Consider the following 26,933-nt stretch of genomic DNA (forward strand, 5'->3'; position numbering starts at 1 on the left):
AGCACCAAAAGGGTCACGTGCTGGCTGTTCATGTTGATCAGGATGTCATTTGCAATCTTTAAAAGAGCTGTTTCCGTGCTGTACGATTTCCTATAAGCCGATTGTAGCTCAGGTAGGAGAACATTTTAGGAGGTAGGAGAAGAGGGGAGGACCGAGGCAGGATCCTTGAGGTACACCAAATGATAAACTGCATCTGTCAGACTGTTTTCCATCAACAACAACACGTTGTGCCCGATCAGTCAGATATGATGTAAGCCATCTTAGAGCATCGCCAGCAACGCCAAATTATGTGTTAAGGCGTTGAAGAAGTATGCAGTGATCGATAGTGTCAAATGCCGCGCTCAAATCTAGCAGCACCAAAAGGGTCACGTGCTGGCTGTTCATGTTGATCAGGATGTCATTTGCAATCTTTAAAAGAGCTGTCTCCGTGCTGTACGATTTCCTATAAGCCGATTGTAGCTCAGGTAGGAGAACATTTTCCGTGACATGGGCGTAAAGTTGATTAAATACCGCCATCTCCGTGATCTTGGAAGTAAACTGCAAATTACTGACTGGACGTAGATTGTTATTTCCGGTGTCCTTAGCACCTTTTTTAAGTAAGGGAGTTACAGCGGCTTCCTTCCAGTCAGCAGGGAAATGACCAGTAGACAGAGATGAGTTTACCATGTTAGTTATGACAGGGAGTAGAACTTCGAGAGAGTCGTAGACCAGACAAGTCGGCATAGGATCAAGAATGCACGTTTTCTTCGCTGACCCGCTCATCAAGTCGTTCACATCAGATTCACTCAAGGTGTTAAAATGAGTGAGTGTTCTGTTTTCGCTTGACCATGGCTTGTCCGGGGGGACGAGCTCCACGTCTTGTGAGGACAGACTAGTAGCATCTATGTCAGCTCGGATAGTATTTATCTTGTTACAAAGTATCTCCCAATATCATTCGCTAGTACGGTCTTATTAGCATGCTCAGGAAAGCGAAGTCCTGTATTCCCACCCAGAAGCTTGCTTGCAGCATCGAAGAGCTTTCTCTGGTCGGAGCTATTCTCATCGACGAATTGAGTGTAGTACTCGTCTCTCGCTTTGTTCATTGCATTGGTGACGTGATTTCTTTTCTTTTTGAAATCAGCGGGGTCGCTAGGCAGTTTAGACTTCCTCCATTTCCTCTCCGCTTTCCTGCGAGCACGCTTAGCTTGATCGATCTCATCATTGTACCAGGGCACCACTGGGCGAGTAACCCGAGTCCGTGTCTTATTGGGTGCATGTCGGTTTAGTAATTTTGCAAGGGTGTTGTTATACTCTTTTACATATATATCAAGCTCATTCGCAGTTGATGGCGAGTCTTTAGTGCACAGGGGGGATTGCAGCATTTCAGCTTTCAGCTGCTCCAAATCAATAGACATAAGCCTCCGGTAGTTGATGGTATTGACGAGAAGACCAGGTCTAGGTAGACCTAGACGAAATCGTACTACAGCGTGATCAGATAAAAAATGATCAACAACTGGTGCGCCGGTGACTAAACTCTCGGACATACGTGTTATAGCGAGATCGAGAATATGCCCGTCTTGGTGAGTCGGCTGGTCTACATGTTGCACTAGACCCAAGGCTCTTAGTGTTTCCAAGAATTTTTGGGCGTTTTTCGTTTGGCTCGTCGACGTGTAGTTTAAAGTCACCGGTTATAAGTAGGTTTTCTTTGCATAACAACAGGCTCTCTAAGTATTCAGGGAACTCCGAGAGGAAGACGCTTGTCGGGACACGATGAGCCTCTGAGTAGGGTGGTCTGTATATGACAATAACCCGCAGGTTATAGGAGGATGACTTCACAAGTAACTCTGAGAACTCAAACGACTCACGCGAACTAATGCCAGACTTAACCGTAGACACGTCAAGTGAGTCTCGGTACAGTAGTCCAGTACCGCCACCACGTCGGTTTGGCCTTGATTGTAAGACGCAACTATAACCTTGCGGGCACATCTCCGTCTTCACAGCCAAGTCACTTGGCGACAACCAATGTTCCGTTAGAGCCATTAAATCCACGCTGTGATCACATATGTAATCATTGATCACGGTTGTTTTGTTCCTGACCGACCGAGCATTGATGTGGCAGAACACCATCTGCTTATGTGGCTTTATGTTACCAGGAACGCGATTTATTTTGATTAGATTGTTAGTGTCCCGCCAGATGCACTGCTGCTTTGCAAACCGTTGAGCTGTTTGCGAGGGAGTAGTTAATGGAATGCGACTCGTGTTAACTCGTCCGGTAGTGTGACTCCATTGTCTATTGGTAGTATTCTTTAGGGAGCCGTCATCGTGTCCCAAAGGACCTGGGTTGAGCTGAAACACGAGATCGCCCTCAAGCTGCACGCGGAATGTAGCGGTAGTGTTGGGGTAATACAAGCATGGCCGGCTACACCTCTTTGCACGTGAGAAGCCAAACATCGCAAACTTCCAGCGCGATAATGTAAATTCGGTGCCAACCAGGTTGATCCCGAACGAAAAATTGCTCTGAACGCCGAAGAAACCCGTCCCAACTAACCAATTCCGCGCTCCGGCGATTGTCAGAAACAGCAACAGAGTGCTTGTAGACAGAAATAAGGCCATAGTGACTCGCAGGCTAAGTAAAATTGAGAAAAATGCAAAGCTTCAAGAAATACGTCCGCCACGGTCGGAGGCACGCACGTCTACATAAAAAAAAGCATATTGATATATCAATCACAGTTCCAGTAATTATTTTAATATAGAAAAATATTTTATCGAGCGCTAACAATATCAAGGAGGTTGTCTTTAAAATGAAATACTTTATTCAGCCGAATGACTGAAACAAAAGGCCCACATAATAAAAACTAACCGTTTAGAATTAAAATTACTTGGATTAAAATCACTAATTGAGAACGGGATAATCAAATCAATCCTTTTCGCGGCTTTATATCTGCAATCAAACCAAAAACAAACTATGGGCGCAGGGTGATACGGAACTATTCCCACGTACTCCGGGAAGCCTGAAAAACTAAAAGCAATGTAAATCGAAAAAATCGCATCAAGTCAGAAAAAAAAACCATACACATTAACAGACATTCTCTTTTCTAAGCATTCGTACAAATATGAGAACATTTTTTTGTTTAAAGAGGTATCAATTAGATTAATCATGGATTAATAATGGATTGAACTAGGACTGCTACGGAACTGGTTATTGTACTGTACCCCTAAAACTACCAAACACAAAAAAAATACAAATGACCCCACAAGCAAAAATTTCTAATGAAAAACCCATTTTCTCTCAGATAACCTCTCAAAATACACGAGGCCCGATACATAAGCCCGACTTTGGACCCAAAAAAATAAGACGAGCATTGCCAGGTCGACATGGGAAGAACTTCCCCGGGGCTCTATTTTCTCAAATAAGATTACTTTGATCATGGAGTATCATGCTTGATGGACGTGTGCACGTTTTCATCACCTCTCGCATCATATAAAACCTATCTGTGTTTCAAATAATTGCTCCTCTCCAAATAGGTGGCCCTTGTAGAATTAGGTCCCCCTTCACGACCCAAAATGATAAAGCGACAGAACCAATGATTGCGTCAACAATGCGGCATTATAAAAGAGAACACGCACTGCGCGCGCACAGACAAAGGCTCTCAAGTTGAGGATCGTTAGCCTAAATGCAGGTACAAATATTTCTATACGCGTTGCAAACAAAAGAGATACGTGTATCTATGACTACTTGATGTACAATATAATCGGCGCCAACGAAAGCAAAACTTTATGTCGAATTTTCTGGCTGCTATAACTATGAAGTAATACTTATAAGACTTACAGACTTCATAGAACACAAAAAAATGTGTTGTTACCTGACCTGGGCATAAAGTTGGTCAATTTTAATGTATATACTGTATAGAAGAACTGAAAAGGTTTAAAAAGGGTCAACATCTAGTTTGCGTATTATCAAGGAAAATAGGAAAATATAAATATTCATATTAGAGTTTCTTACGAGCGATACATAAAGCTGTGCAAAAGAAGGTATCTAAATTCCGCTTATTGAGTAAGCAATTGTCAATTAAAAACTCGTGAAGTAAGCCCTTTAAAACACGCTAATAATCCCAGATTCAAACTTGTTAAATCTGCGTAGCAGTCCATACTGACCGGTAAAGCTAATCTATTGTATAACCACGTTAGGGGTACCACAATAAGCGCTTGAGTCTAGAGCCATCTACATCACAGCAACCCCGAGTAAGCACAGATGACTGGGGCGGAAGACGGTTCACTGTTTTCGCTCGTGAGACCAAGCCAAGTGACCTACTCATCCCCTCTATTCTGGTGACGCTACTGTGTTTCTGGCCCACGGGGGTTATTGCCGTATGGAAATCAGTAGAGGTTAGACGAAACCGCATGCTATCAGTGCAATTATTGGGTAAAACATGTACAACTAAAGCAATAACGGGAATTTAGTTGAGTATTCACTGAGCTTTTATAGGGAGGAAAAGATGAAGTTATCAAGGGTCCTTTGTGTTTAAACTCTAGTGTTTTGTACCCTCTGTAGTAAAAGAGTTTAACTCATTAACCCCTATACTGGCCAAAACCGACCATGAAATGAATGAAAAAGAACAATTCGAGATTAACAAATAAAAAATAACAATGGTGTTTATTTCTTCTAAAAACTGCAATATATCTATATATAGCTTTCTGTTTCTGTTAGAGTCGTCAAGCAATGAAGAATGGCGAGTTCAAGAAAGCACATATCAGCGCTGACGTGGCGAAATCCGTGGTGTTGTTTTCTGTAGGGCTGGGACTAGTTCAGATTGTTGTTATGGTGACAGTGGTAATGCTTCAGCTACACGTGTTCCAGAAATATGCGACAACGGACTATGCAATGAATACTAGTCATTGAAATTAAATTGAAAACGCATATAGTATATAATTAATATTTTTTAATGACATTTGGAAAACAATATTAAGCTGGATAAGAAAGTCAAGTGTGTAAAAGTCGTAAACAACAGAATGATGTCAGTGAACCAACAGCCCATCTTCCATCGTTATCCAACACACCATAGCAGCATGCAAACAGAAAAACACTGTGTTTAACCAACCTTGTTGGCAACAAGGTTTTCGCTAATCCCTAATAATCCTGGGGATCCCAGGGTATTTCAGTCCATGCAGTTAGCGAATGGAGGGCCACATCTCGAGCATTGCCTCCCAACATTTGTTGATTGTAAACAAAAGGTTGGTTAGCTCTATTCTCGAAGATATGTAATCCGCTGATTTTTTACACAAAACTTTATGGTTGCTGAGATGTTTTCATCATATGATTTCATATGAGTTTATATCAGGTAGGATGAATATCATCTTTTTGAGCCCCGTATCCTCTTGATGTCATCTTTGCTAAGTCTTTGAACACCCCCTTTGTATTTTCCAAGTGCCAAGTCAAACCCTTTGCTGGAGTTATCAGTCCACCATCCGCCGACCCTGAAACAAACAGTAGAGAGTCGATGTAGGGCTGACAAAAATGAAGAAAGTTGTTGTGAAAACTTATCAGAGAGAAAAAAGAATTTAACAAGGAATTTATGAGTAGCGAGGAAGGGCAGGAAACATTCATACTGATGGAGCGAATGAGAATTATGTTGGCAAGCAGGGATGGTGGATTGATGGCTTTCATAAATGCTTGCTTCAAATAATTTCCACCCCTTATTAGCCATTAAAGACACATTGGTTAAATTCAATGACTTCACTGCTCTGTCCATTGTTTCCTTTAAAAAGCACTCATTGCCTCTCAAATGTTTTAAGTACAGTTATACTTTTTTTTGTATGTACATGTATCTCTTCTTTTTATACTATACTCTTTTTTGTATATATGTTTATACTATACCCTTTTTGTTCTTTCGGAGGTGATTAGTTTTTTATCATTGAACTCCCTTCTTCCCACTCCCCCCCCTGGAAAAATTAGGTCCACTTTTTCAGATTTCGCACCCCCCAAGAAAAATCCTGGGTACGGGCCTGACTATGCTTACTTGTTTGATGTGTTTGTCTTGTCTTTCTTGTTCGCTTTCTTCTTTGTTGCCATGCCCATTGCACGGTCCTGTGACATTATTCAATAAATGTTTTTCATATAACTAGCAACCCTCGATTCTTTAGGTAATTTTTTCCTCAACATTTTTAACATAAACAATTCCTTAAAACACCTTCTTTGACAGGCCAAACAATAATCACCATTACTCTAGGGCTCTTACATATAAATCTCAGTTGTTCAGCTGGCCCTCATTTTAGGGTGCTTTTGTGTGCTGGTCCATTCTGCCTAATATGCAACCGGCTCAAGACAAACTTTTCTTAAGGTGTTCCTTGCAGTCTTGACAGTTGTACAATCATTTTATTTATTAAAAAAATATAAGCCTGGCTTATAATTTTGCTCAGAATTGACACAGGAAATGGTGACAAAATAGTCTGGTTCAACAAAAAGAGTTAAAGTCTTACCATTGTTTCTTTTTTCTTTTCTCTTTGTAGCTTCACTTTATTGACAGACATTAATATCTTATAAGGAAGCTTTTGCCCTTTTGGAGCCTAGTGGGATCAAACAAAGAGAAAATAAACATACAGAATTAAAAGATAGTGATAATGTAAAAGAATAAACAAACATTGTACCTTAGCACCAAGTGACTGGGCTTTCTGCTGCTCATATTTCCTTCTTTCTTTCTTACTAAACCCAGTCATTCCTTGAACAAAATGATCAAATAATTATCAGTGGTGTAACAGGGTTTAAAAGGGCTCGATGTAAATTTAACATGCTCTGACCAATTTGTACTTAGGTAATCCAGCAGTCCCATTTCAACTCAGTCCGTTTTCTCCGTTTTCTGGGTTGTCCTGATTTAAATCTTAGGCAAATGCTAGATCAATTTTCACTTGTTGATAAATATTACTTACCAAATTCTTTAACATCTCTGGCCATGGATAAGAAATCTGACTGGTCTTCATCACTTGACTGGTTTTCTGTCATTCCTCTTGGCCTCTGTCTGCTGTCTCTGTGACTTTCCCTGATTTTGTTTGACTTTCCTGGCTCATTGAACTCAATTATTATGGGTGGGGGCCTATGTGGTCTCCTGATAGGATCACCTGTTGGAAGCAAATATGACTACTTGAGTCTTGGTGTAGAGCTTACCTCAAAGAAGTTATTTTTCTAGTTACCAACAAAAGCAATGGATGCCATAAGTAAAAGAAGCAAAAAAGTACTGTAGTAAAGAATCTCGCTTACCAGAATTAGTACAAGCCTTGGAAATATTCTGCTGAGCAAAACAACAAAAATTTGGTTTGCACTAAATAAAATACTCAATTTTGATTTTCATTTCAGAATACTTACATTGCTTTTTTCACAACTTGATTTCTTCTTTTTTGCTTTTTGCAAATTGGTAGGATCAGTTTGTTTCCTCTAAAGACAAGAAAACCTTATGGTAATGTAATGAAAATTAGACACCTCCTTGGCTCCTAGGTTTAGAAACAGCTGAAAAACTTAGGATATTAACATACTCTACAGTAAGAAATGTAGTTAAAGAGTTTACAAGGCAAATGTGTTGTTCTCAATTAACCATTAAAGAGTTTTCACACCGTTATTTGGTGGAAAACGGCTGAAATATATCAGACAAAACACATTTTCACAAGCTTGAATTTAATTCGCATTCCAATTTAATTGTTTTCTTTTCATCGTCTTAATTGTTGTCCTATGTAGTTTCTTAAGCTCCCTGCTGTTTTTAGATCAGACCAGATTACACACTTTCTCAGAATCTTTTTGATACGGCCCGTACTATACCTTCTTTTTCTCGACTCTAGTTCTTTCTCCGTCGTTAAGCGCTACTTCTTTTCTGTCTAAAATGAAATATAAATATTTCTTATAAAGATTATACAGTACTTGAATTAAGATATTATTATCTAAGCATTAAGAGGTAAAGAAGATACAAACAACGTGCCATGTGTTTGTGTATTCGTGTTATTGAAGTTCAAAACACTTTCGATCATAAATCTCCAGCAAATCTTACCTAATGCTTTTAGGTTTTTGTATAGAGCTTCCCGAATTTCATCTCCATTGACGTCTTCCTTCATATTTACCTCAGTTTTTTTTTACAACAAATATAAGATAAAAAGTCACGCTTCTTCGTCCGCCATATTGGAATTTTACCGGCTGAGGTGACTGGGTCCGACTAACAACTCGAGAGATCTGGGGGGTAGGGGTTAGTAATATTTTGTTTTTGTTTTTTTATTTGTATCGATCGTTACAAAAAACTTGCCAAATGGATACGTAAAAGTATTCCAAAAATATCATAGAATACCTATTCATTTTTTTTCTAATAAAGCCTCATAGCTCATTTTTTAGCATAATAATTATATTTGTTTAGTAAGTAGGATTTTGAGCCTGTTTTTGCGCTCAGCGGCTCATACCTAATTCCCAGTCTCCTTTCATCTATTCCAGAGGAAGACGGAAGAGATGGCGTCCGATCTTTTGATACCTGGAGTTATTGCTGCGTTAGCGCTGGTCTTTCTTGTCCTTTCTTTTATTGGCTACAAACTGAAGATTCACCTAAAGTTTCTCTACAAGGTTTGTTAACGAAATTGGCTATTAGGTTGTTCAGAATTATATTGCATGTGTCAACATTCGAGATAGTAGCGCGCCTCCCCCTGTCATGTGACTGTGTTGGGCAATGATATCTACTTTTTGTAAAAAAAAAGTAACTCTAGCGCGATCCTTAGCCCATCTGATTCGAGCGATTTTGAATTTTAGAATTATTTGCAATGTTTGGAATTTTGATGAATAATTCTTATTTACTTATTGCCCCCTCATTTACTGAATATCTTTGTTACCTAAGCAACTTGACCTGATACTGCTGTCATGCGTTCTTATACTGCGCCGCGTAGTTGCTTGATTATGGCCAATAAAGAATGGATTTTTCTGGTTGTGCTTGCTAGAATATGACTTGTTTAGAACTAATTTTCATTGGAGGCTATGCCTCTTAGATTCAACTTGTTAAAATTGATATATGCAGTGAATAATTTAAGGCAAGTAAATCAACACAGGCTTCAAGTGGTTTGTTTAGTCTCTTTGGGAAGATTGTAGCTTTGCTGACGCTTTGAGCACCACCCATTTGTCTTCCTCTTTTTCTTAAAGGGCTATTGCCATGAAAACTCATCTGTTTTCACAGAGCTGTTAAATATGCCACTTCAACCCCATTGTATCTAAGAAGCATTACGGCCACCATGCATACACAGACCACCTAGCTGTATATAGAGATATAGGTTACTTTTCCTTCTTAAATTTCTTCTAGCTTGATGAGCATTCCACGCATCATGGCGGTGAGCTAGTTGCAGATGTGTTGAAGGTACAAGAATGCATTATTGTTTACTCATCCTAGGCAAGTATGCAGCCTTCTCATACCTGATTTTACTATGTTTCAGGCTCATGGTGTCAAATATGTGTTTACATTGGTTGGTGGTCACATTTCCCCTATTCTTGTCGCTTGCCAAAATTTAGGAATCAGAGTTGTGGATACCAGACATGAGGCGAGTAACAGTGCTAGAAACTCAAGGTTTTTTCCTTATATATGTTTTATAGCACAGTAAAACCTTCCCTGCTAGCAGAGGTAAATACAAAGCAAAATACAAAAATTAGAGGCCTTTGCTAGCAGGGTAATTGAAACCCTAAGGACAAATACAATTTTTTTACTTAGGACAGTTTTTAATTTCAAGGAACATAAATGCAATATTATGTTTTAGTTATTGTATCTACAAATTTATGATATACCAATAATTACCACTCAGGTTACTGCAGTGTTTGCGGCAGATGCAGTTGCCAGATTATCGGGAGTTGTCGGTGTTGCTGCTGTTACTGCAGGTCCAGGTATGCAACTAAAATTGTTGGTGTTGCAATAAAATTTTTCCCCTATTTTCTCTATATAACAGCTGCAAATTAAGTTTATGATTAAAGCCAATGCTATTTTTGTGCTCACATCTATACTTTTTCAGGACTCACTAATACAGTAACAGCTGTAAAGAATGCCCAGATGGCAGAGTCTCCCCTACTCCTGATTGGTGGGGCTGCCGCTACGCTTCTCAAGGTGTGCATATTCTAATCCTCTTTCTTTCATGGAATCCAAGCTGCTCTAAACTGCTATTCACATTATTGTATTTGTTCTGTTTAGCTTGCTTATTATATTTGCTCTCAAATTATTATATAGTCGTTATCATTGCCATCATCATCATTGTCACTAACACCATCAGTATTACAACAATGTATCATAATTGTCATCATTATCATCTTATACATAATCATCAGGGTAAAAACATAAACGTCAATATATAATTATCATCACATTATTATTATCATCATCAATACATCCTCGTCATTCTAATCAACATCATCAATACATAAACATTGTCATCATATTCTATTAATATTATTTTGTTCAATTTCATCACCAGCAGCATCTCTATTGTCATCATCTATTGTTTATATTCAGGGTAGAGGTGCACTGCAGGACATAGACCAGATGTCTCTATTCAAACCACTTTGCAAATACTGTGCTACCATAACCAGGTAAATAGTATTCCACACTGTTCATAATCACCTTTCAGGCTATGTGCATGATGTTGGTACCCACTGGCGTAATAAACATAGATTTTGACCAGTGGCATCCGTTTTTACACCCGTTACCATGCAATAAGCCGGCTTGTCAGCATACACAAGGCCCACTGTTTTCTGTTGAACGCCTGCTAGCATCCATATGGCCCCCTGCCATTCACAAGGCCTGCTATGGTCCATAAAGCCCGCTGTTTTCCGTTTAATACCTGCTAGCTTCCCAAAGGCCAGCTGCTGTCCGTTGATCACCATATAAATGTATTTTGCGCTTGCTGCAGGCTTTACGAATTTACTAAAAACACCACAAAAGGCTAGAAAACACACAAAATTTGATGTTGAACCTCCTTATCCGTGGACTTTGGAAATCTACCTACTTACTAAAAAGGCACGCTAGCTGGCAAGTAGCGGGTATTTTGTCGAGGCACGCTAGCGGGGGTTAAGTGGCATGTCTTAGAAGGCACGCTAGCAAGCAAGTAGCAGTCCTGTTTTTAAAGTCACGCTCGCAGGCAAAGAGCATGTTTTTAGAGACCCACTAGTGGGCAAGTTGCGGGCCTGCATTTGAAAAGGGCACTAGTTGGCCTTCTTCAAAGTACAGTCCAGTTGGCATATAGGATGGCCTGTAGCGGGCGTATTATTACCAGGTGAAGGTAGTCGTTTTGGTGAAATTTAATTGTGAGTTGAACAAATTGTCAGGCCTCGATAAATCAGTTATTATAAGAAATCAAGTACATCAAAGGACTACATTTTTATTGACAGTCGTAGTCAAACGTATGTCTGTTTCTATTGTACATGATTTATGCATCAAATAACAAGAAAATACAACTTTTTAAGTTCTTGCAAAGTGTACATTAAAGGGGGACAAATAGTCAGGCCTAAGAAAATCTGCAATAACTTACTTATGAATTCTTATCGGAACAAAAAATATTACACACAAAAAAACAAAAAATATGCCTATTTTAAATAAGTTATAGACTTTTCAATACGACATTAATAAAGTACATTATTTCCAATTATTTACATAAAAAATAATTGCAATAAAGCATGTTACACATGCTTTTGTCTTTTTGCCCAATTTAAATGTTCTTAAACGAAAACTATGTCAACCAAACACAAAATTTATATTTCAATCTATTAGAACAACATTGTCTAACAGCCTTTAGCATATTGTTTTTCAATATAAATATTTGAAAGCGTAATTAATCCAGAATGTCGAGCGTAAATTGGCACGTTTTCGAGTGGGTAAACATTATGCACATAGCGTTCAGTGACAGAATAAACCAGTGTGTTTGCTGTACTTTAGAGTTGCAGATATCATCCCTGTGCTGTGTGAGGCTTTGAAAGTTGCTCAGTCAGGCACTCCAGGTATGTTTGCTATAACCCTATTAGCAAGCATGGCAACCCCAGTATGTATGGTACATATTAGCAAGCATGTAAACCTCAGGTATGTATGATACCTATTAGCAAGCATGTCAACCCCAGGTATGTATGCTAAATATTAGCAAGCATGGCAACCTCAGGTATGTATGGTACCTATTAGCAAGCATATTTGCACAAATTACGGAACATGTACACTAAAACTGAACAATATTATGTTTATTATATTATTTGTCTGGTAAACTTTTAAAGGCCCATAAGCAACCAAGCCTACATCAGATCGAGGCTCTATTTTAGTGATGTGTTAAAAAAAAGTCTACAAATTGTTTCAAAATTTTAAGAAACCTCTTCTATCATTGTTAAAATCGCGTTAAAATCGTCGAAATGTGGCTCAAAGTTTTAAATAGTTATTACTTTATTATTTTACAACAATACTTGGCAAATAAGTCTACGATTTATCTATATGCTGGCATTTATGCGATGTCATATGAAAGCAGTTTTACCACCTCAAGCTGATGGCCGAAGGTCACGGGAAATTAAAGTATGTAAAAGGTTAGTGAAACTTGTATTAATCGTTCACTAACGTCCAAGAACAATACAGAATTCCTTTTGCATTTTATGAGTATATTTAACACAAGATAAGAACAATCTTTGCTTTTTTTTGCGTTCGTGTCAATGCCAGTATCTTGCCTATAGTAAATCTTGCACGCATTGCGTGATAGCAATCACAACAACTACAAAGGATTTTGGGTTTAGTTTCCTGGAAGTCAAACTTTTTCAGACTCTGAGCCACTCATTCACATATAGAGGGAATGAAATTAGCAGGTTAGATTCAAAGGTGAGCCTCGATGCAACCCTGAAAATGTTTTAATTACAGGTTATAGTACTTATCAGTGATAAATCAAAGAAAAGTTTTGAGTTTGAGTGATGGCGTGGAATAAACCAACATCTTTTCCGATGACATCAATCTTTATTTGTCAATGATCCTTATCCTGAAGCATGCATTGCTTGGTCGTTTCTTTGTTACGCTATGTTCTTGTCTTCCTAAATACTGGCTTTCTTCACCGACGAAAACAAGATGAAACACACACCTCGAGTGTCGGTAGTGAATAATTATGCGTATTATAGTCCTCCAATCAAATCGCTTGCAAGACAATGGGGCTATTTCAAAACAACAACAATCACTTTGGTTACCAATGGGGCTTTAATATCAGGAGGCTTTGAATCTATAAAACAAAAACATGAGCATTTACTCCCTACTCTTTGCTTATATTTATATTATATCCTATCTATACTATATCCTATTTTCTCACATAATACTTGTATTATTACAGGGCCAGTTTTTGTTGAGTTTCCTATTGACACCCTGTATCCTTATTCTTTGGTGAAGAGAGAATCAGGCCTCAAGGTAAAATTTCTATTCTTTTTTTTTGTCTTTTCTATGTTATCATTCCTGATACTTTAATTGATATTTATCCAGTTAACACAATTCTTCTCTTCTTTAAAAAATATGAATTCTTGTTTTTCTGCTTTATTTCAGGAGGAAGCCAAAGGTTTATCACAGAAAATTGTAAATTGGTGAGTGCATAATGTTCCCTAAAGTTTTAGACTAGATTTGTTTCAGTACATATTCTGAAATAGATGGCTGCTCTAACTCAGTGGTACGAGTTAAATTTGATATGAGTTTCAACTTGGTTGTGGTCAACTTGTTGGTGTAAAAATTACTTGTTGGTGCAATAAAATTGCTGAAAAAGTTGCAGCTAATGTCAAACAACAAAAAAATCCTACATAATAATTCAAGGAGGTACGTTTTGTGAAACTTGTAAATAAAATGACCATTTTATATTTGGAATTTTATGGTTGTAGGTACATCTCAAACCACTTGCATGTTTTATTTGCTGGTGCCTGGGAGCGGCAACAGATCACTCCTCTGCCTGTGAAACTACCACTGCCTACCAAGCCACAACGTAAGTCCAAATAACTCACATTGGACAGTAATTCAAGTAACACTCCTCAGGTAGTATTTTTGATAGCAAGTGACCTTGATTTTAGATTTCCCGGGGGGGAAGGGATATCATAGATATCCCATATGGTCATTCTTAAAGGAAAGGGGGAGAGGGGGGCCAGTCAGGCAAATATTTGAATGGCTATTGTAATAATAGAATTCTCTGTTCTCTTGTAGTTTCAGAGTGTGTAAACATTGTGTCCCGCTCTCGTAAGCCTGTTATACTACTTGGCAGCCAAGCGACCCTGCCTCCAATTCCAGCAGAGAAATTAAGAGACTCACTTGAGGTCTGTTCCGTAAAACTTCCTCCAGTTGGTTAAAATGAAGTGAGATGGAGTGAATAGATGTGAGAAGTAAAGTGAAGTAAAGTGAGAAGTAAAGTGAAATAAATTGAAGTGAATGGAAGTAAAAAGTGAAGTGAATGGAAGTGAGGTGAAGTGAATGAAAGCGAAATGAAATAGAATGAAAACTTCAGCATGAAAAACAGCATCATATATTTTTCAGGCACTTGGTATCCCATGCTTCCTGGGCGGAATGTCAAGGGGAATGCTTGGAAGGAACAGTAAGCTTCACATTCGACAGAGGCGACGAGATGCCCTCAAAGAAGCTGATGTTGTTATCTTAGCAGGTAAAATATCTGGTACATTGCATACCTAAAATTTAGGGGAGGGTACTCTCAGGATCAATAAAACAAGTATTTATTACTTTGAAATTGTGTGTTAACAATCTATCCCATGATTTTGAGAATTCAAACAATAATTTGATGGAGCAGACTATCACTCAAAAAGTATCTTATGTTTACACTCTAAAAATTTTGGCTTAAACTTAAAAAATATACAAATTACTAACTTCTCCCATTCATCATTCCTTCCAGGTACTGTGTGTGACTTCAGACTATCATATGGACGTGTGCTAAACAGGAAATCCAAGATCATTGCGGTTAATCGAAGTCATAGTCAGTTGTATAAGGTGACTTATTGCATGCTTTGCCCAAGCTCAAGGGAGACTTATGACCCCATATTCCTCTCGCATGCTTGACTTGATCACTTTAATTTTATCATTTAAGGAGGATATAATATGGTTAAAGCATTTGTGATTTCTTGATTCTAGAACTCGGACATGTTCTGGAAGCCCACTGTTGCCATTCAAGGAGACCCTGCATCTTTCCTTTGCTCCCTGTGTGAAGCGCTGAAGGGATATGAAAGCCCTAAAGACTGGGTGGACTCACTCAAAGACAGGGACTTGCAGAAAGAAAGTGATAATAGGTTGGATGTTGTACTATATAAAACACATTTTTTTACTGTCAACTCTGTTACAGACATTCCCAGGACCATAGTGTCAGTGATAGCAAGAGTCCATATTTTTTCGCATCTCAGTCTTATCAGGGATTTTATGTCTGTAAAAACCACGCATACCTGTCAACCTCCGAAAATCTCAAGGGTTGAGAGTTTTTTGGGGAGGGGTGGTTTAACCTTGCAGGCGTTTGTTTGCTCTCGCAAACAAATCCACTTATAGATCTCACGAGGGTGTTAGATAAATTGCGCTACGCAAGGGAATTATAGTTTCAAATATTTTAATAGAAAATAGGCAAAATGATGATTTTCTATAGAATAAATTTTCAGAAGCGATAAAAATCACTAAAAAAGAAGGAGATTTGGTGCTCAGCGCGGGAGAAGGGGTCCAAAATCTTGAGACTCCCGCCCAATGCGGGTATGCCATAAGGAGGCATCCCTTAAGCGAGAGCTTTGCACATTTTAAACACATTTTGAAACTGTGTTCATTTTTTACAGGCTGAAGGCAGAGGAAGTCCCTGCTCAGCACCTCAACCCCATGAAGCTACTGAACATTGTAGAGCAAGTGATGTCTAAAGATTCTGTTATTGTGGCTGATGGTGGTGATTTTGTTGGCACGGCCGCCTACATCCTCAGGTGAACAAACAGTCAAGGTCAAGTGCAGTGTTTACTAAGTCTTGTCACATTGCAAATATCTACCAGGCCCCTAGATTTAAACCAAATGTCTCTACTTTTTCAGACTTTTTTTTTGTTTCCCACGCAAGCACACACACAACAAAAATGTCTTCCTTGTCAAAGCCACTTCAAATTTTTGTCTCTGGAACAGGCCTGAAAACAATTATTCACACATTGGTTTTGTACCGCATTATCTGCTTGACAACCATCTCATTCATTCATTTTTTTTTTTTTTCATTCATTCATTTTTTTATTTTGCACTATTTTGAATAAGATAAAGAATATTTGGATACAGGTAGAAAAAAGGGGAAGTTAACTATTTACGGTACTTAAGAAGAAAAAAAAATTTAAGGTGCGCAGTGACCATAGAAGCATAAGCTTTCGAGATGGTCACTGCCACAGTCAGATTTCGAGGGTCTTACAGGATATTATTATAATATTATTATAATATTATTATTATTATTATTTTTTTTTTTTTTTTTACAATATATAATATATACATAAACAAAATATAATATTTTAGAGTGAGGAAAAGTAAATCTGGCCAGGGTGGATCAATATTAATTCTGATTATTTAATAAATGCAATTTCAGTTGTTCTATGAAGGAATTGTAAGGTAAGGACTTAATGCAATTTGGTATTTTTTCCCAAAATCTAGAAGACATGGCTGTAAATTTAGTTAATCCATAATTGGTTTTGGAAGCTGGCCTAAAGAGATTGCCTTTGGAAGCATATCTGGTATTATGTGAGTGAACTTGAGTGGCAGGCAGGATTAGATTACATAATGGCTTAGGCATAGTATCAGGAAAGTGTTGGAGCTTATAAACAAGAGATGATATCCTTAGATTATGTATGTTATCAAGATTCAGGATCCTAAGCAGTTGGTAATAATTCGATGGACTTTCCCTTTGGGGAGCAAAGAAAATAGAGCGAATGCATTTATTCTGCTTCGTTTTGATAGGGCGAAGCCGTGTTTGGCTTGCCGAGCCCCAGCTCATTATACCATAAGAAATATATGGGTAAATTAAATTATAGTATAGTTGTGTTAAAGTAGTCAGGGGAAGAAAATAACGTAACTTGGAAATGATTCCAAGATTTTTTGCGAGGCATTTATTAACATGATTTAGTTGTGAATTCCATTTGAGATGTTCATCAATAAAGACACCTAAGTATTTTATGTTGTTAGTATTCTTTATACCATATGCTGTTAAGTCAATAGAAACACTTTTTCTGGGGGAGGTGACAGTGATATGATGAGTTTTCTTAAAATTAATGGACAACTTATTAGCGTTACAGTATTTGATGACATTGTCTAATTCACTATTAACAGTGGTTTCTATATCTTTGGGGTTTTTTGAAGTATAAAATAGATTTGTATCATCTGCAAATATTCTAAATTTCAGTTTCTTAGAAGAGTTGGGGAGATCATTAATATATAAGAGGAATAATAAGGGACCAAGGGTAGATCCTTGAGGAACTCCGCAAGAGATTGGTAGCATAGATGATTCCGCATTGCCAATTTTGACAAACTGATGACGATTAGAGAGATAACTAGAAAACCATTTTGCGGGGGTTCCCCTGACTCCATATTTGTACATTTTAGCTAATAAGATGTCGTGGTTAATAGTATCAAATGCCTTTGAAAAATCTAAGAAAATAGCACATGTAGTCATACCTTGGTCAATAGAAGACTTGAGGGTCTCAACAGTTTCTAATATGGCATGTTCGGTTGAATGGCCTTTCCGAAATCCAAATTGAAATTCAAATAAAATTTTATGTTTTTCAAGAAAAAAAATCAGCTGGTTGTAGATAAGCTTCTCAAGAATCTTGCTAAATGAACAGATTATTGATATTGGTCTATAATTCCCTGGTTCAGTGGCATCCCCACTTTTATATATAGGAGTAACCCTTGAGATTTTGAAAATATCAGGGACTTCACCACTTGCTATAGATTCATTATAAATGGCAGTAAAGGGAGAGGCTAGGATGGATGCTGACAATTTTATAAATTTATTAGGAATAGTAATATATGATTTATTTTCATTAAGAGATGCAAAAAGTAAAAAAACCTGTGCTTCTGAAACTGGAGACATAACAAAAGAAGAAGTTGTAGATTGTTTAATATAGGATGTAGGAGATATGGATTTGTCATCTTTAATTTGGGAAGCTAGATTGGTTCCTACATTTGTAAAAAATTTGTTCAACTGATCAGCAATATCAGAAGGATTGGTAAACGACCTATTTCCTGAAGTAATGCGACTAGGAGCACTTTGCCCCTTTGTTTTCCTTTGTATCAGCTTGCCGATTAATTTCCAGGTAGCTTTGAGGTTGTTTTTACAGCTAATAAATTGAGAATGGAAATATTCCTTTTTACTTTTGTTGAGAAGATGTGATAAAGTATTAGAATATTGCTTGTATGCTATTACTTTTTCTTGGTTTTTGCTAAAAAAGTGACTTCGGTACATTTTTTGCTTGTGCTTTATTGATTTTAAGATGCCATTGGTAATCCATGGTTTACTAAGTTGTCTTTTTTTTGCACGAGAGGCAATTTTCATTGGTGCATGTTTATCGATAACAGAATGGATGGCATGAATTGTGTCTTCAGTTTTTTCATTTAATGTTTTAGTTGATTGGTGAAGGGAATTCCAATCAAGCTGGTTCATATCATACAAGAAATTTTCACTATTAAATTTAGAAAAATCTCTAAAACTTTGCTGTTCACAAGTTTTCTTGAGATGGGACTTAAAGGTGCAGAAAATGGGCAGATGGTCAGAGATATCAACTGTGAGAATACCAGGAGTGACATGGGAAATGGGACAATTAGTGTAGATATGATCAATCAGTGTGGCAGTGTGACTGGTTATACGAGTAGGCTTAGTTATAATTGGCATTAAGCCATTAGAGAAAAGCATATCGAGGTATTCATCAGTCTGGAAATGGGAATTAGCTTTCAAAAAATCTATATTTATATCGCCACACAGGAATAAGTCAACTTTGTTTGGGTCAATAGATTTGATTATGTTATCTAACTGAATTGTAAATTCATTAAGATTATCTGTGGGATGTCTATAAATACAACCTACAATAATATTTTTCTTATTTTTCCCATTTTCAATCTCACACCAAGTTGATTCAACTAAATCCATGTCAAGTTTTATATCTTCACGGGGTATAGCATTTAAAGAATTGTTAATATATAAGGCAGAGCCACCAGCATTGGTTTTAGAGTCATTGTGAAAAAAATTGTAATTTTTAAAATTTATGTTCTTAACAGAATAATCATTTAGTTTAGTCTCAGTGACAGCAATAATTTGAGGCTTGGAATCAATTAAATATAAAATATCTTCAAGGAGGTCAAAATTCTTAGACAGGCTCCTTGAATTGCAGTGCAGAATGAAAGGGCCTTCATTCGACTTTTTGATTAATTTGTTCAATTTATTGATCGAAAAGTATTCGGAAGATGGACTAGAGAGCATGAGGTCAGAATCAGATTCATCAGATTTATCAGGGTTAGTGAGTAGATTAAAGATGTCATTATGCATGTTGCTGTTAGCAATATCTCCTGACCAGTTTCCAACAAAAACATTGAATCTTTGATCGGAAAGCGAGCTAAAAGGCAGGGGATTACTTACAATTTCCTCGATTTCCTCGTTGGCCATTCTAGTAATGTTGAGACTGGCAATCTAAAAATTCATTAAATTCAGCGTCGGATATAAATCCGATGGAATTTGAGGTTTCGCTTTCACGAAGCCAAATTTTTCCATTTGCTGTCCAAATAAATTTAAAGTTGCATTGACGTCTGTATTTAGAAATCCGACTAAACAGTTTCTTCCTATAAGGTGTTAAACTCTCGTTTATAAAGATATGTGCTGTTCGGCTGACGCCGGATTCTGCTGGCTGATCTCGAACTGTAGGTAGATCCTTCGTACGCTTCTGTTTGAGGTTTTTCCGATTAGAATAGACTTCGTCTCGCTTGGATCTTCTAATGAACTTGGCGATTATCCTATCTTGCCCTTTCTTTGTAGGTTTTAGGCATTTCTATGTAAGGCTATACGTTTCTTCTCTTCCTTCTCACAAGATGCTACCATAAAAAGAATAAGCTCATTTTAACTGTTGGTCACTTGTGATCACCTTTTGCCTTTCAGGCCGAGAGCCCCCTTATCATGGCTAGATCCAGGTGCATTTGGGACACTTGGTGTTGGTGGTGGGTTTGCTCTTGGGGCCAAGCTGTGCCGTCCAGATTCAGATGTGTGGGTGATGTATGGTGATGGGTCACTAGGGTATAGCATAGCGGAGTTTGACACCTTTGTAAGGCATAAGGTACAGTATAACAGAACATGATCTACGGTAAGTGTTTATTTTGACATGATGCTACAGCATCACAAAGTAGGGTGCTCATTTGAAACAGGGCTTTTTCCAAACTTTAGACTTAAGCTCTACATGAATGACTAAATTGGTGTACAGTGAGGGAGGGAGAGAGGGTATTTGGTATTCTTTGCCTTTACTGGATTGCTTTTATTGGAAGCTTAGCCTGCATGCAGGCAGTAATCGGTGTTATTATTGCGGAAAACCATCTCCGTTTGGTGATTGGGTGCCATCTTGTATTATAAGCCATGTGGTTCCTGGGGGCGAGCGCAAAAACGGACGCAGGGCAAGGGGTGATGGAGAGAGAAGAGGGAAGGCTTAATATACAAGATGGCACCCGATCACCAAACGGAGAGGGTTTTCCGCAATAATAACACCGAGTACCGCCTGCATGCAGGCTATTGGGAGCTGGGCACTAAAACATGCATTTACAGGAAGGTTTTGTTACAGTAGGGTTACTGTCAATTATATGCAATAATTCACTTTAAAATCCATTACAAACAAAATATTTTTTCCTCCTGTTTTCAGACACCAGTCATAGCTCTTGTAGGAAACGATGCATGCTGGTCTCAGATAGCTCGGGAACAAGTGCCGTTGTTTGGTTCCAGCATAGCATGTGATCTCGAGGTAAGGACTACAAAAGTAGGGGTGGAACCAAGATTCCCTGAAGGGTGTACCAATATAAAAAGACAATTTTTGGAGATAAGTTTGTGTGAAGGGGTCACGCAGGGTTAACATTATAGACAATATCACCTTTAGCATCCTATGAAATGGTTGTGCCCTGCTAGTGGGTGGGGTACACCATGGAAAACATCCACAGAAATGAACTTTCCTGCACACTTGAGCAGTAATTATATTTAGCAACAGGTTAATCCAAATAAAAGAATACATGCCAAAAAATGAACTCCACCTCTATGTAATTTAGCAATGAAGTCATGATGATGAAAATGTTTTTATTTTCTTTCAGTACACAAATTATGAGCAAGTAGCTGAAGGATATGGGGGATATGGTTTAAAGTTGGGTGCCTCATCTGAAAGAGAAATCAAAGACATTCTTTCCAAGGCACAAGAAGTTTCTCGGCAGGGAAAACCTGTTCTTATAAATGCTCTGATTGGGAAGAGCACATTCCGTGAAGGTTCAATATCAGTGTAAAAGAAAGAATTTTTTATAAGAACTTTAAAAAACTGTAATTTAACAGTTGTTTACCGCAGGGGAGCCTTTTGATTACAAGGTTGTGAGATTATGGGAAAAAGGGTTTTGATTATAACTGATTATAAAGTTTCTACAAATATTATATAAAAAACAGTATTAGGGTATCAAATATAAAGACGTATGCTTTAGTGGCGAGAGGTACAGTGTTATGTGTATTTCTAGGTGTAAATTTGACAATTAGTGTATACTGGAAATACATTGTGGTGATGTTAGCAAGAAAGGTGGCAGCCACTAGGAGGAGTCTAAAAAATATCCCTGAGAAATCTTGTTTACCCTCCCCTGATTTTTCCCTTTTTTGAAAATAGGATAGGAGACTATTTTCAATTATAAAGACGTATGCTTTAGTGGCGAGAGGTACAGTGTTATGTGTATTTCTAGGTGTAAATTTGACAATTAGTGTATACTGGAAATACATTGTGGTGATGTTAGCAAGAAAGGTGGCACCACTAGGAGGAGTCTAAAAAATATCCCTGAGAAATCTTGTTTACCCTCCCCTGATTTTTCCCTTTTTTTGAAAATAGGATAGGAGACTATTTTCACTAACAAAATACAGTTAGTCTTACATGATACAATACTTTAAAAAATATATTAAAGTTGTGTTTAAGAAAAATATTGGGAAATAATGCTGCACTGTAAAAGTTCTGAAAAGCCCCCTTTTCAAAAGGCTTCTATCTCAATAATGGACATTTTTTAGATAGCACAGCCTATTTAATATCTTGATTTATTTGGAGGTGTGAGAAACTGAGGATTAGAGGGGAGTCTTTCCTATGATGAGTTCAAAACAAGATGGTGGCTAGAGTAAATGCCTTATAGCAGGCTGGCATTCACAATAAGAATATGTCTAACAAATGTATCAGATTATTTTGAAGTCCATTGTCCTTTTCACATGGCAAAGATTCAATTTTAAAATGTTAGGGAAGTAATAAAATTTGTAAAAAAAAAAAGAAACTTTCCCTCCTTTCAAAGTCTATTGATCCAAATACTTGGCGATTGAGAGTAGTAAAGCAGATCTGCATAAATCACTAAAATGTAGTCCATCTTACAATACAAAATGCTTTTAAATATTTAAAACAAAACAGCACCTTCACACAAGTCCGATCAACAGACTTCACTGTACTTAGTGAGCAAATGATAAAATTTAAGATGGCAAAAGCCTGTTTTTAATTTGCAAGAAGTTTCGAAAAAAAAAATTAAATAAAGAGTAAAAACATTCCCTTCCCTGCTAGGTATCAACAGTGGTAATAGGGGAAGGAGTATGTCCAGGTGTAGTTGATGATGGCCGCACTTTTGGCTTTGGAGCCTTATTGAGAATTCCCCTAATTTCCTGCTTTTCTTCAAAGTTTTTCCATATTTCATACAAGCGTAAAATATGATGTGTTATCTCCACAATTTGGTCCATGTCAACCGAAAGCTCTGCAAACCACTGCTTCGAGTCTTTTTGTTGGATAACACAGGCCATGTGAATAGCGGCAAGTGCTATGAGGTAGGGTGGATAGATAAGGAATATGTCTGTTCTTAAGCTGTCATTGATTATGCGCCACGCAGTTGGAAGAATAGCCTCCTCCATTCCAAGGTCGCTGACATACTGAGTCAGAGGACGATATGGGTGATAGATGATAAGACAGCAATCCAGCATTTCCAGCAGGTAAAACTCACATTCTAGCACCTGGTGAACAATAGATGTTCCTTTTAGTGAGAATATCAAACAATAGAACTACAGGGTGCTGTATTTAATTTACTGTGGATGTTGATATACAGAGTTAAAGGAAATTTGTGTTTACCCCTATACAACATAAACAAATGCTGAACAACATGACTACCCTCCTGTTTAAAATTTCAAGTTATGGTCCTAGATTTCTAGCAACATCCCCTTCACTTCCCTTGTCTCAGATTTTAAGAATGATTTTCTGCTGGCAAAATGCAAATGACGATTATACATACTTAAGTATTTCTATCCAGAAATAAACAGATTATCAAAGTTAAGGCCGTCTGTATCAAGCCATAATGTAAGAACTATGTACGTTTTTTGTTGAGACTTTAAGAAATATAGTTATGAGAATTCAATATTTTCTAAGCAACAAGTCATCGTCATATTTCTCCTGTACCTGATTCATTCGGTAAGGAAACTGCTCCATTTGAAATGCGTAGGAATACTTGTTCTTCACAACGGAACTACAGGCGGATATTAACTTGTTATTCGATATGGCCCCGCACTCTTCCACTTTCGATGCTAGATATACACACGTTGGTGCAATCAAAAGAGGATCTATACTCTTTAGTGAGTTCTTTGAGTAAAATCGTTTAAAAAACACTGTAGCGGTGGCGATAACTTGCTGGCGAAGGTCCAAGTGTTCTCCTAAAGATTGCATAAAATTTGAGTAAAATATATGGACTTTTTGGTACTCTACTTCTGTGAGAAATTGTAAGTCTTGTTGACGGCCGATCATGATCTCATCAACGTCTAACATCCACTGGTTGCAGTGGGAGGAAAGCCAAAAATTAGCCGCCATGGTTGGGTGAAAAGAATGGAGGAAAGAATGAAGAAAAGTACCAGGCGTTCCTACAGTGAGCAAGGCATCACGGGAAACCACACAGGAATCTTTCCAATACTTTTTTGGCTGAACATAATATGAATGTAACATTTGCGTTTTCACTTTTTATTTATTTTTTTTGATGGTATTATGAAAAAATATAACTTTTTATATTTTGTAGCTATTATGCATTTTAAAACTGTATAATAAATAAAAAAACAAAGAAAGAGAAAGCGTGACAACACCAGCGCGCTTTCTTTGGGTGTCAAATTTCACCACCACCGAAAGCAAACAAACACACGAAGATATAGAAACCAATACAGCGAACATTCGAGCTCAAAGTGTACCTTCAGTCATTTCATAACATATATGAACGAGATCAGTTTGCAGTATTTGCTTAGGAAAACGGAATTATAACGCTTAGTACAACACTTTAGAATGTGGTTGAGTCGAGCCGTCAGTCGGTGTGGAAATCATGGTTAATTTACGATGTAAAACACGACTTCTGGAAAGGTTTATTATTACTGGAAGTACAGTAGTTGTTATAGTTACTGTGGTGTTGCTGGTGAAGGCAGGTTCTACTTGGAATCCAAGTTTGCAAGCAGTTCAAGGAAATATACATGCGAAGCCGCGACGCCTGTCAAACGAAGTGGATAACAACAAGCCATCTAAAAGGTATGCAGTTGAAGAAATCTATTATTCTTAATACATTCGATATATTCAGGGTGAAATATACGTCACCGGGTCTCCTTAGCAAAAACATGTCACATTATGAAGCATAAGCATGTAAGATCTCACCCCCCCTACCCCCGTGAACCACCTAAACTCACCAAAGGGAACCCAATCAAAGTGCCTGTGTGTATAAAACTAGCGATTGTCGCCCTTACTAGCCTCCTCCGTAGGCGTCTAGAGTGATTTGTGAAAAAGGCTTTTTTTTATTCCAAACTTCGTGTTTAAGAAAGAGTGGGGGCCTAGGTTTTTGCCCCCCTCTTCTCTTCCGGCTTCCGGTTCAACACGCAACAGGAACCCCGATTCTTACAAATACGAAGAAAAAAACAACAACACCCGAGATGCCTTTACAGTTTTGAGAGTTTTTTTTTTCAAAGCCTCTATTTCCAGCCGTCGCTAGACATGTACTGCGGGCTCACAGAAACGACCTGTAAATCGAGCCAACAACTTTGTCATCAAAACCAAATACCAAGTGTGAGAAGGCATCCCTTTTGCCCGTCCTATTTGGGAATAGCATATATCCTATGCAGTCGTTCTGACCTCTGTCACGCAAGAGCGCCTTGTTTGACAGAGGTAGGAAGGGCAACACTCGAAACTTATTTGGGGAGGTTTTGAAATATTTTCGATTGAGATTGTTTAAATGAAGTAATAGTAATTATAGAAATAAAAAAAATTATACAGCCTTATGTCTAAATATTTAGTTTGAGAATTCGCCATAGAATGTTCCAATGTTATATAAGAAAAAAAAATGTGTGGCTGTCTAACATTCTTTCATTTTTTCAAGGGGTGAAGAAGTGTTCCATCATTTGCGCCCGCGATCAATCACCCTGCCAGATCCCGTGCCGATGTCGCATCACGTGACTTCAAACCATCACTACACATGCCTCGATCACGGAACTCGCTACAAGACGTTTGAGCAGTGTCTCTGCCGCGAGGGCTGGTACGGAGACTCCTGTGACATCCCTGATTCTTTATACGGCTCGATAGACCTCATGAAGATTCGAAGAAAGACAAGGTTATATCTACGCGCAAATACCGCGAGAAACGTCGTGTACGCTGCACCGTTTAACCACGAGTTTGACATGCTTGAAGCCCTGATGTACGAGCTTCGTGATCTCGTGGAGGTTTTTATTTTAGTTGAGTCTTTGTACACTGCGTTTGGTTCTCGGAAACCATTGCGTTTGTTACCCAGACTGCACCGGGGCTATCTACGAGAATTCCACTCGAAAATCTTGTACCTTAGCATTGATCATTTTCCAAACCGTGGTCGTAAAAACGGATGGATTTCTGACGCATACCTTCGCTCGTACTTAGGTAAACACGGAGTAGCGAATATCCGTAACCTTCGAAACGATGACGTCATTATCGTTTGTGATCTCGACGAGATTCCGTCACGTGACTCGATTGCGTTTTTGAAATTTCACGATGGGTTTCCGGAACCGTTTGGCTTTCGACTTCGGTGGTCGGCCTTCGGGTTTTTCTGGAAGAATTCGCGCTATACACAAATTCCGGCCGGTTGCACGATCGGTCTTCTTAGAACGGTCTACAATTACGATACGAATCTTGTTCGGAATATAGAAGATGGGTTGAACGAGTCGAGGAGTGATTTCCAAGTCTATAAGCGCGCGCATCTGATTCATACGTGGTTTATAGGCGTGGATAATCATTACGCAGGCTGGCATTGCTCAGGCTGTTTTGATCTACAAGGGATAAGAATAAAATTCCAGTCCGCACAGAATGGCGACTTTCCTCGCTGGGGCGCTATGCATGAGAAAATGGACTATGAATATATCAAGGGTCTCGTTAGAAACGGAGTTTGGTTCGACGGTTCGCCCATCTCTGATCTTCCCATTGCGGATCCGGAAACAGATCGGTTTTACGCGCCGAGATACTTACTTCAGAATTTCGAAAGGTACAAGGATATTCTAGTAAACCCTTATAGAAATAAGACAACAAATCTCTCACCCTATGGAAAAATAAAACATAATCAGTGGTTATGAGGAAGAATTTATCCTGACATTTTTAATTATTTTGAGTTCATTTAGGTGCGGTCAGCCGAAGGAGTTCTTTCCAAATTCTACTCCATACAATATCAAAGAAATATTTATAACACGATCCCTGGAATCATTACTCATCGATTCGAATACGG

General features: G+C 38.1%; 6 protein-coding genes across 7 annotated transcripts; 3 read left to right on the plus strand and 3 right to left on the minus strand.

Moving 5' to 3' along the window:
* Window positions 1-285: 285 nt before the first annotated feature.
* On the minus strand, window positions 286-2,592 carry LOC125561350. The gene is made up of 3 exons (XM_048725553.1): window positions 1,578-2,592; window positions 989-1,444; window positions 286-881 (listed from the first exon to the last, which is right to left on the minus strand). Exons 1-3 carry the CDS (start codon window positions 2,590-2,592, stop codon window positions 286-288), a joined length of 2,067 nt encoding a protein of 688 aa, XP_048581510.1.
* Window positions 2,593-3,580: 988 nt separating this feature from the next.
* On the plus strand, window positions 3,581-5,077 carry LOC116611791 (proline-rich transmembrane protein 1). The gene is made up of 3 exons (XM_032372350.2): window positions 3,581-3,659; window positions 4,168-4,365; window positions 4,688-5,077. The coding sequence occupies exons 1-3, from the start codon at window positions 3,654-3,656 to the stop codon at window positions 4,877-4,879; spliced, it is 396 nt and encodes a 131-aa protein (XP_032228241.2). The 5' UTR covers window positions 3,581-3,653; the 3' UTR covers window positions 4,880-5,077.
* LOC5500098 (uncharacterized protein C1orf131) lies at window positions 4,905-8,170 on the minus strand. Of its 2 annotated transcripts, none has more exons than XM_001621543.3 (9): window positions 8,010-8,170; window positions 7,784-7,839; window positions 7,337-7,405; window positions 7,232-7,262; window positions 6,904-7,092; window positions 6,625-6,695; window positions 6,457-6,543; window positions 5,997-6,064; window positions 4,905-5,454 (listed from the first exon to the last, which is right to left on the minus strand). In XM_001621543.3, the coding sequence occupies exons 1-9, from the start codon at window positions 8,071-8,073 to the stop codon at window positions 5,331-5,333; spliced, it is 759 nt and encodes a 252-aa protein (XP_001621593.2). In that variant the 5' UTR covers window positions 8,074-8,170; the 3' UTR covers window positions 4,905-5,330. The 2 variants fall into 2 exon arrangements, with proteins under 2 accessions (XP_001621593.2, XP_032224454.2); XM_032368563.2 differs by having other exon boundaries at window positions 7,232-7,259; window positions 8,010-8,169.
* Window positions 8,171-8,409: 239 nt separating this feature from the next.
* On the plus strand, window positions 8,410-21,652 carry LOC5504082 (2-hydroxyacyl-CoA lyase 2). Its single transcript, XM_032372348.2, has 18 exons — window positions 8,410-8,566; window positions 9,291-9,344; window positions 9,421-9,525; window positions 9,784-9,862; window positions 9,988-10,079; window positions 10,482-10,558; window positions 11,901-11,962; window positions 13,309-13,382; window positions 13,515-13,552; window positions 13,841-13,941; window positions 14,157-14,266; window positions 14,484-14,607; window positions 14,854-14,948; window positions 15,090-15,244; window positions 15,770-15,907; window positions 20,092-20,266; window positions 20,840-20,938; window positions 21,279-21,652. Exons 1-18 carry the CDS (start codon window positions 8,456-8,458, stop codon window positions 21,462-21,464), a joined length of 1,875 nt encoding a protein of 624 aa, XP_032228239.1. The 5' UTR covers window positions 8,410-8,455; the 3' UTR covers window positions 21,465-21,652.
* Window positions 21,653-22,210: 558 nt separating this feature from the next.
* LOC5504083 (cyclin-C) lies at window positions 22,211-24,072 on the minus strand. The gene is made up of 2 exons (XM_001624967.3): window positions 23,630-24,072; window positions 22,211-23,190 (listed from the first exon to the last, which is right to left on the minus strand). The coding sequence occupies exons 1-2, from the start codon at window positions 24,032-24,034 to the stop codon at window positions 22,747-22,749; spliced, it is 849 nt and encodes a 282-aa protein (XP_001625017.2). The 5' UTR covers window positions 24,035-24,072; the 3' UTR covers window positions 22,211-22,746.
* Window positions 24,073-24,198: 126 nt separating this feature from the next.
* On the plus strand, window positions 24,199-26,899 carry LOC5504084 (beta-1,4-mannosyl-glycoprotein 4-beta-N-acetylglucosaminyltransferase). The gene is made up of 2 exons (XM_001624947.3): window positions 24,199-24,730; window positions 25,569-26,899. The coding sequence occupies exons 1-2, from the start codon at window positions 24,531-24,533 to the stop codon at window positions 26,782-26,784; spliced, it is 1,416 nt and encodes a 471-aa protein (XP_001624997.2). The 5' UTR covers window positions 24,199-24,530; the 3' UTR covers window positions 26,785-26,899.
* The last annotated feature ends 34 nt before the right edge of the window (window positions 26,900-26,933 follow it).

This window comes from Nematostella vectensis, chromosome 3 (assembly GCF_932526225.1).
Source record: "Nematostella vectensis chromosome 3, jaNemVect1.1, whole genome shotgun sequence".
In the NCBI taxonomy this organism is placed as follows: domain Eukaryota; kingdom Metazoa; phylum Cnidaria; class Anthozoa; order Actiniaria; family Edwardsiidae; genus Nematostella; species Nematostella vectensis.

Coding starts and splice junctions, on each gene's coding strand:
- LOC125561350 (XM_048725553.1), bottom strand. CDS start 2,592: ATGGCCTTATTTCTGTCTACAAGCACTCTGTTGCTGTTTCTGACAATC. Junction 1,445..1,577: donor CCTTGGGTCTAGTGCAACAT/GTAGACCAGCCG, acceptor GATTTCGTCTAG/GTCTACCTAGACCTGGTCTT. Junction 882..988: donor TGCTGCAAGCAAGCTTCTGG/GTGGGAATACAG, acceptor GAGCTGACATAG/ATGCTACTAGTCTGTCCTCA.
- LOC116611791 (XM_032372350.2), top strand. Junction 4,366..4,687: donor CCGTATGGAAATCAGTAGAG/GTTAGACGAAAC, acceptor TGTTTCTGTTAG/AGTCGTCAAGCAATGAAGAA.
- LOC5500098 (XM_001621543.3), bottom strand. CDS start 8,073: ATGAAGGAAGACGTCAATGGAGATGAAATTCGGGAAGCTCTATACAAA. Junction 7,840..8,009: donor CAAAAACCTAAAAGCATTAG/GTAAGATTTGCT, acceptor ATTTCATTTTAG/ACAGAAAAGAAGTAGCGCTT. Junction 6,544..6,624: donor CCCAGTCACTTGGTGCTAAG/GTACAATGTTTG, acceptor TGATCCCACTAG/GCTCCAAAAGGGCAAAAGCT.
- LOC5504082 (XM_032372348.2), top strand. CDS start 8,456: ATGGCGTCCGATCTTTTGATACCTGGAGTTATTGCTGCGTTAGCGCTG. Junction 11,963..13,308: donor TGCTCAGTCAGGCACTCCAG/GTATGTTTGCTA, acceptor GTATTATTACAG/GGCCAGTTTTTGTTGAGTTT. Junction 13,383..13,514: donor AGAGAGAATCAGGCCTCAAG/GTAAAATTTCTA, acceptor GCTTTATTTCAG/GAGGAAGCCAAAGGTTTATC.
- LOC5504083 (XM_001624967.3), bottom strand. CDS start 24,034: ATGGCGGCTAATTTTTGGCTTTCCTCCCACTGCAACCAGTGGATGTTA. Junction 23,191..23,629: donor TTCCTTACCGAATGAATCAG/GTACAGGAGAAA, acceptor ATTGTTCACCAG/GTGCTAGAATGTGAGTTTTA.
- LOC5504084 (XM_001624947.3), top strand. CDS start 24,531: ATGGTTAATTTACGATGTAAAACACGACTTCTGGAAAGGTTTATTATT. Junction 24,731..25,568: donor AACAACAAGCCATCTAAAAG/GTATGCAGTTGA, acceptor CATTTTTTCAAG/GGGTGAAGAAGTGTTCCATC.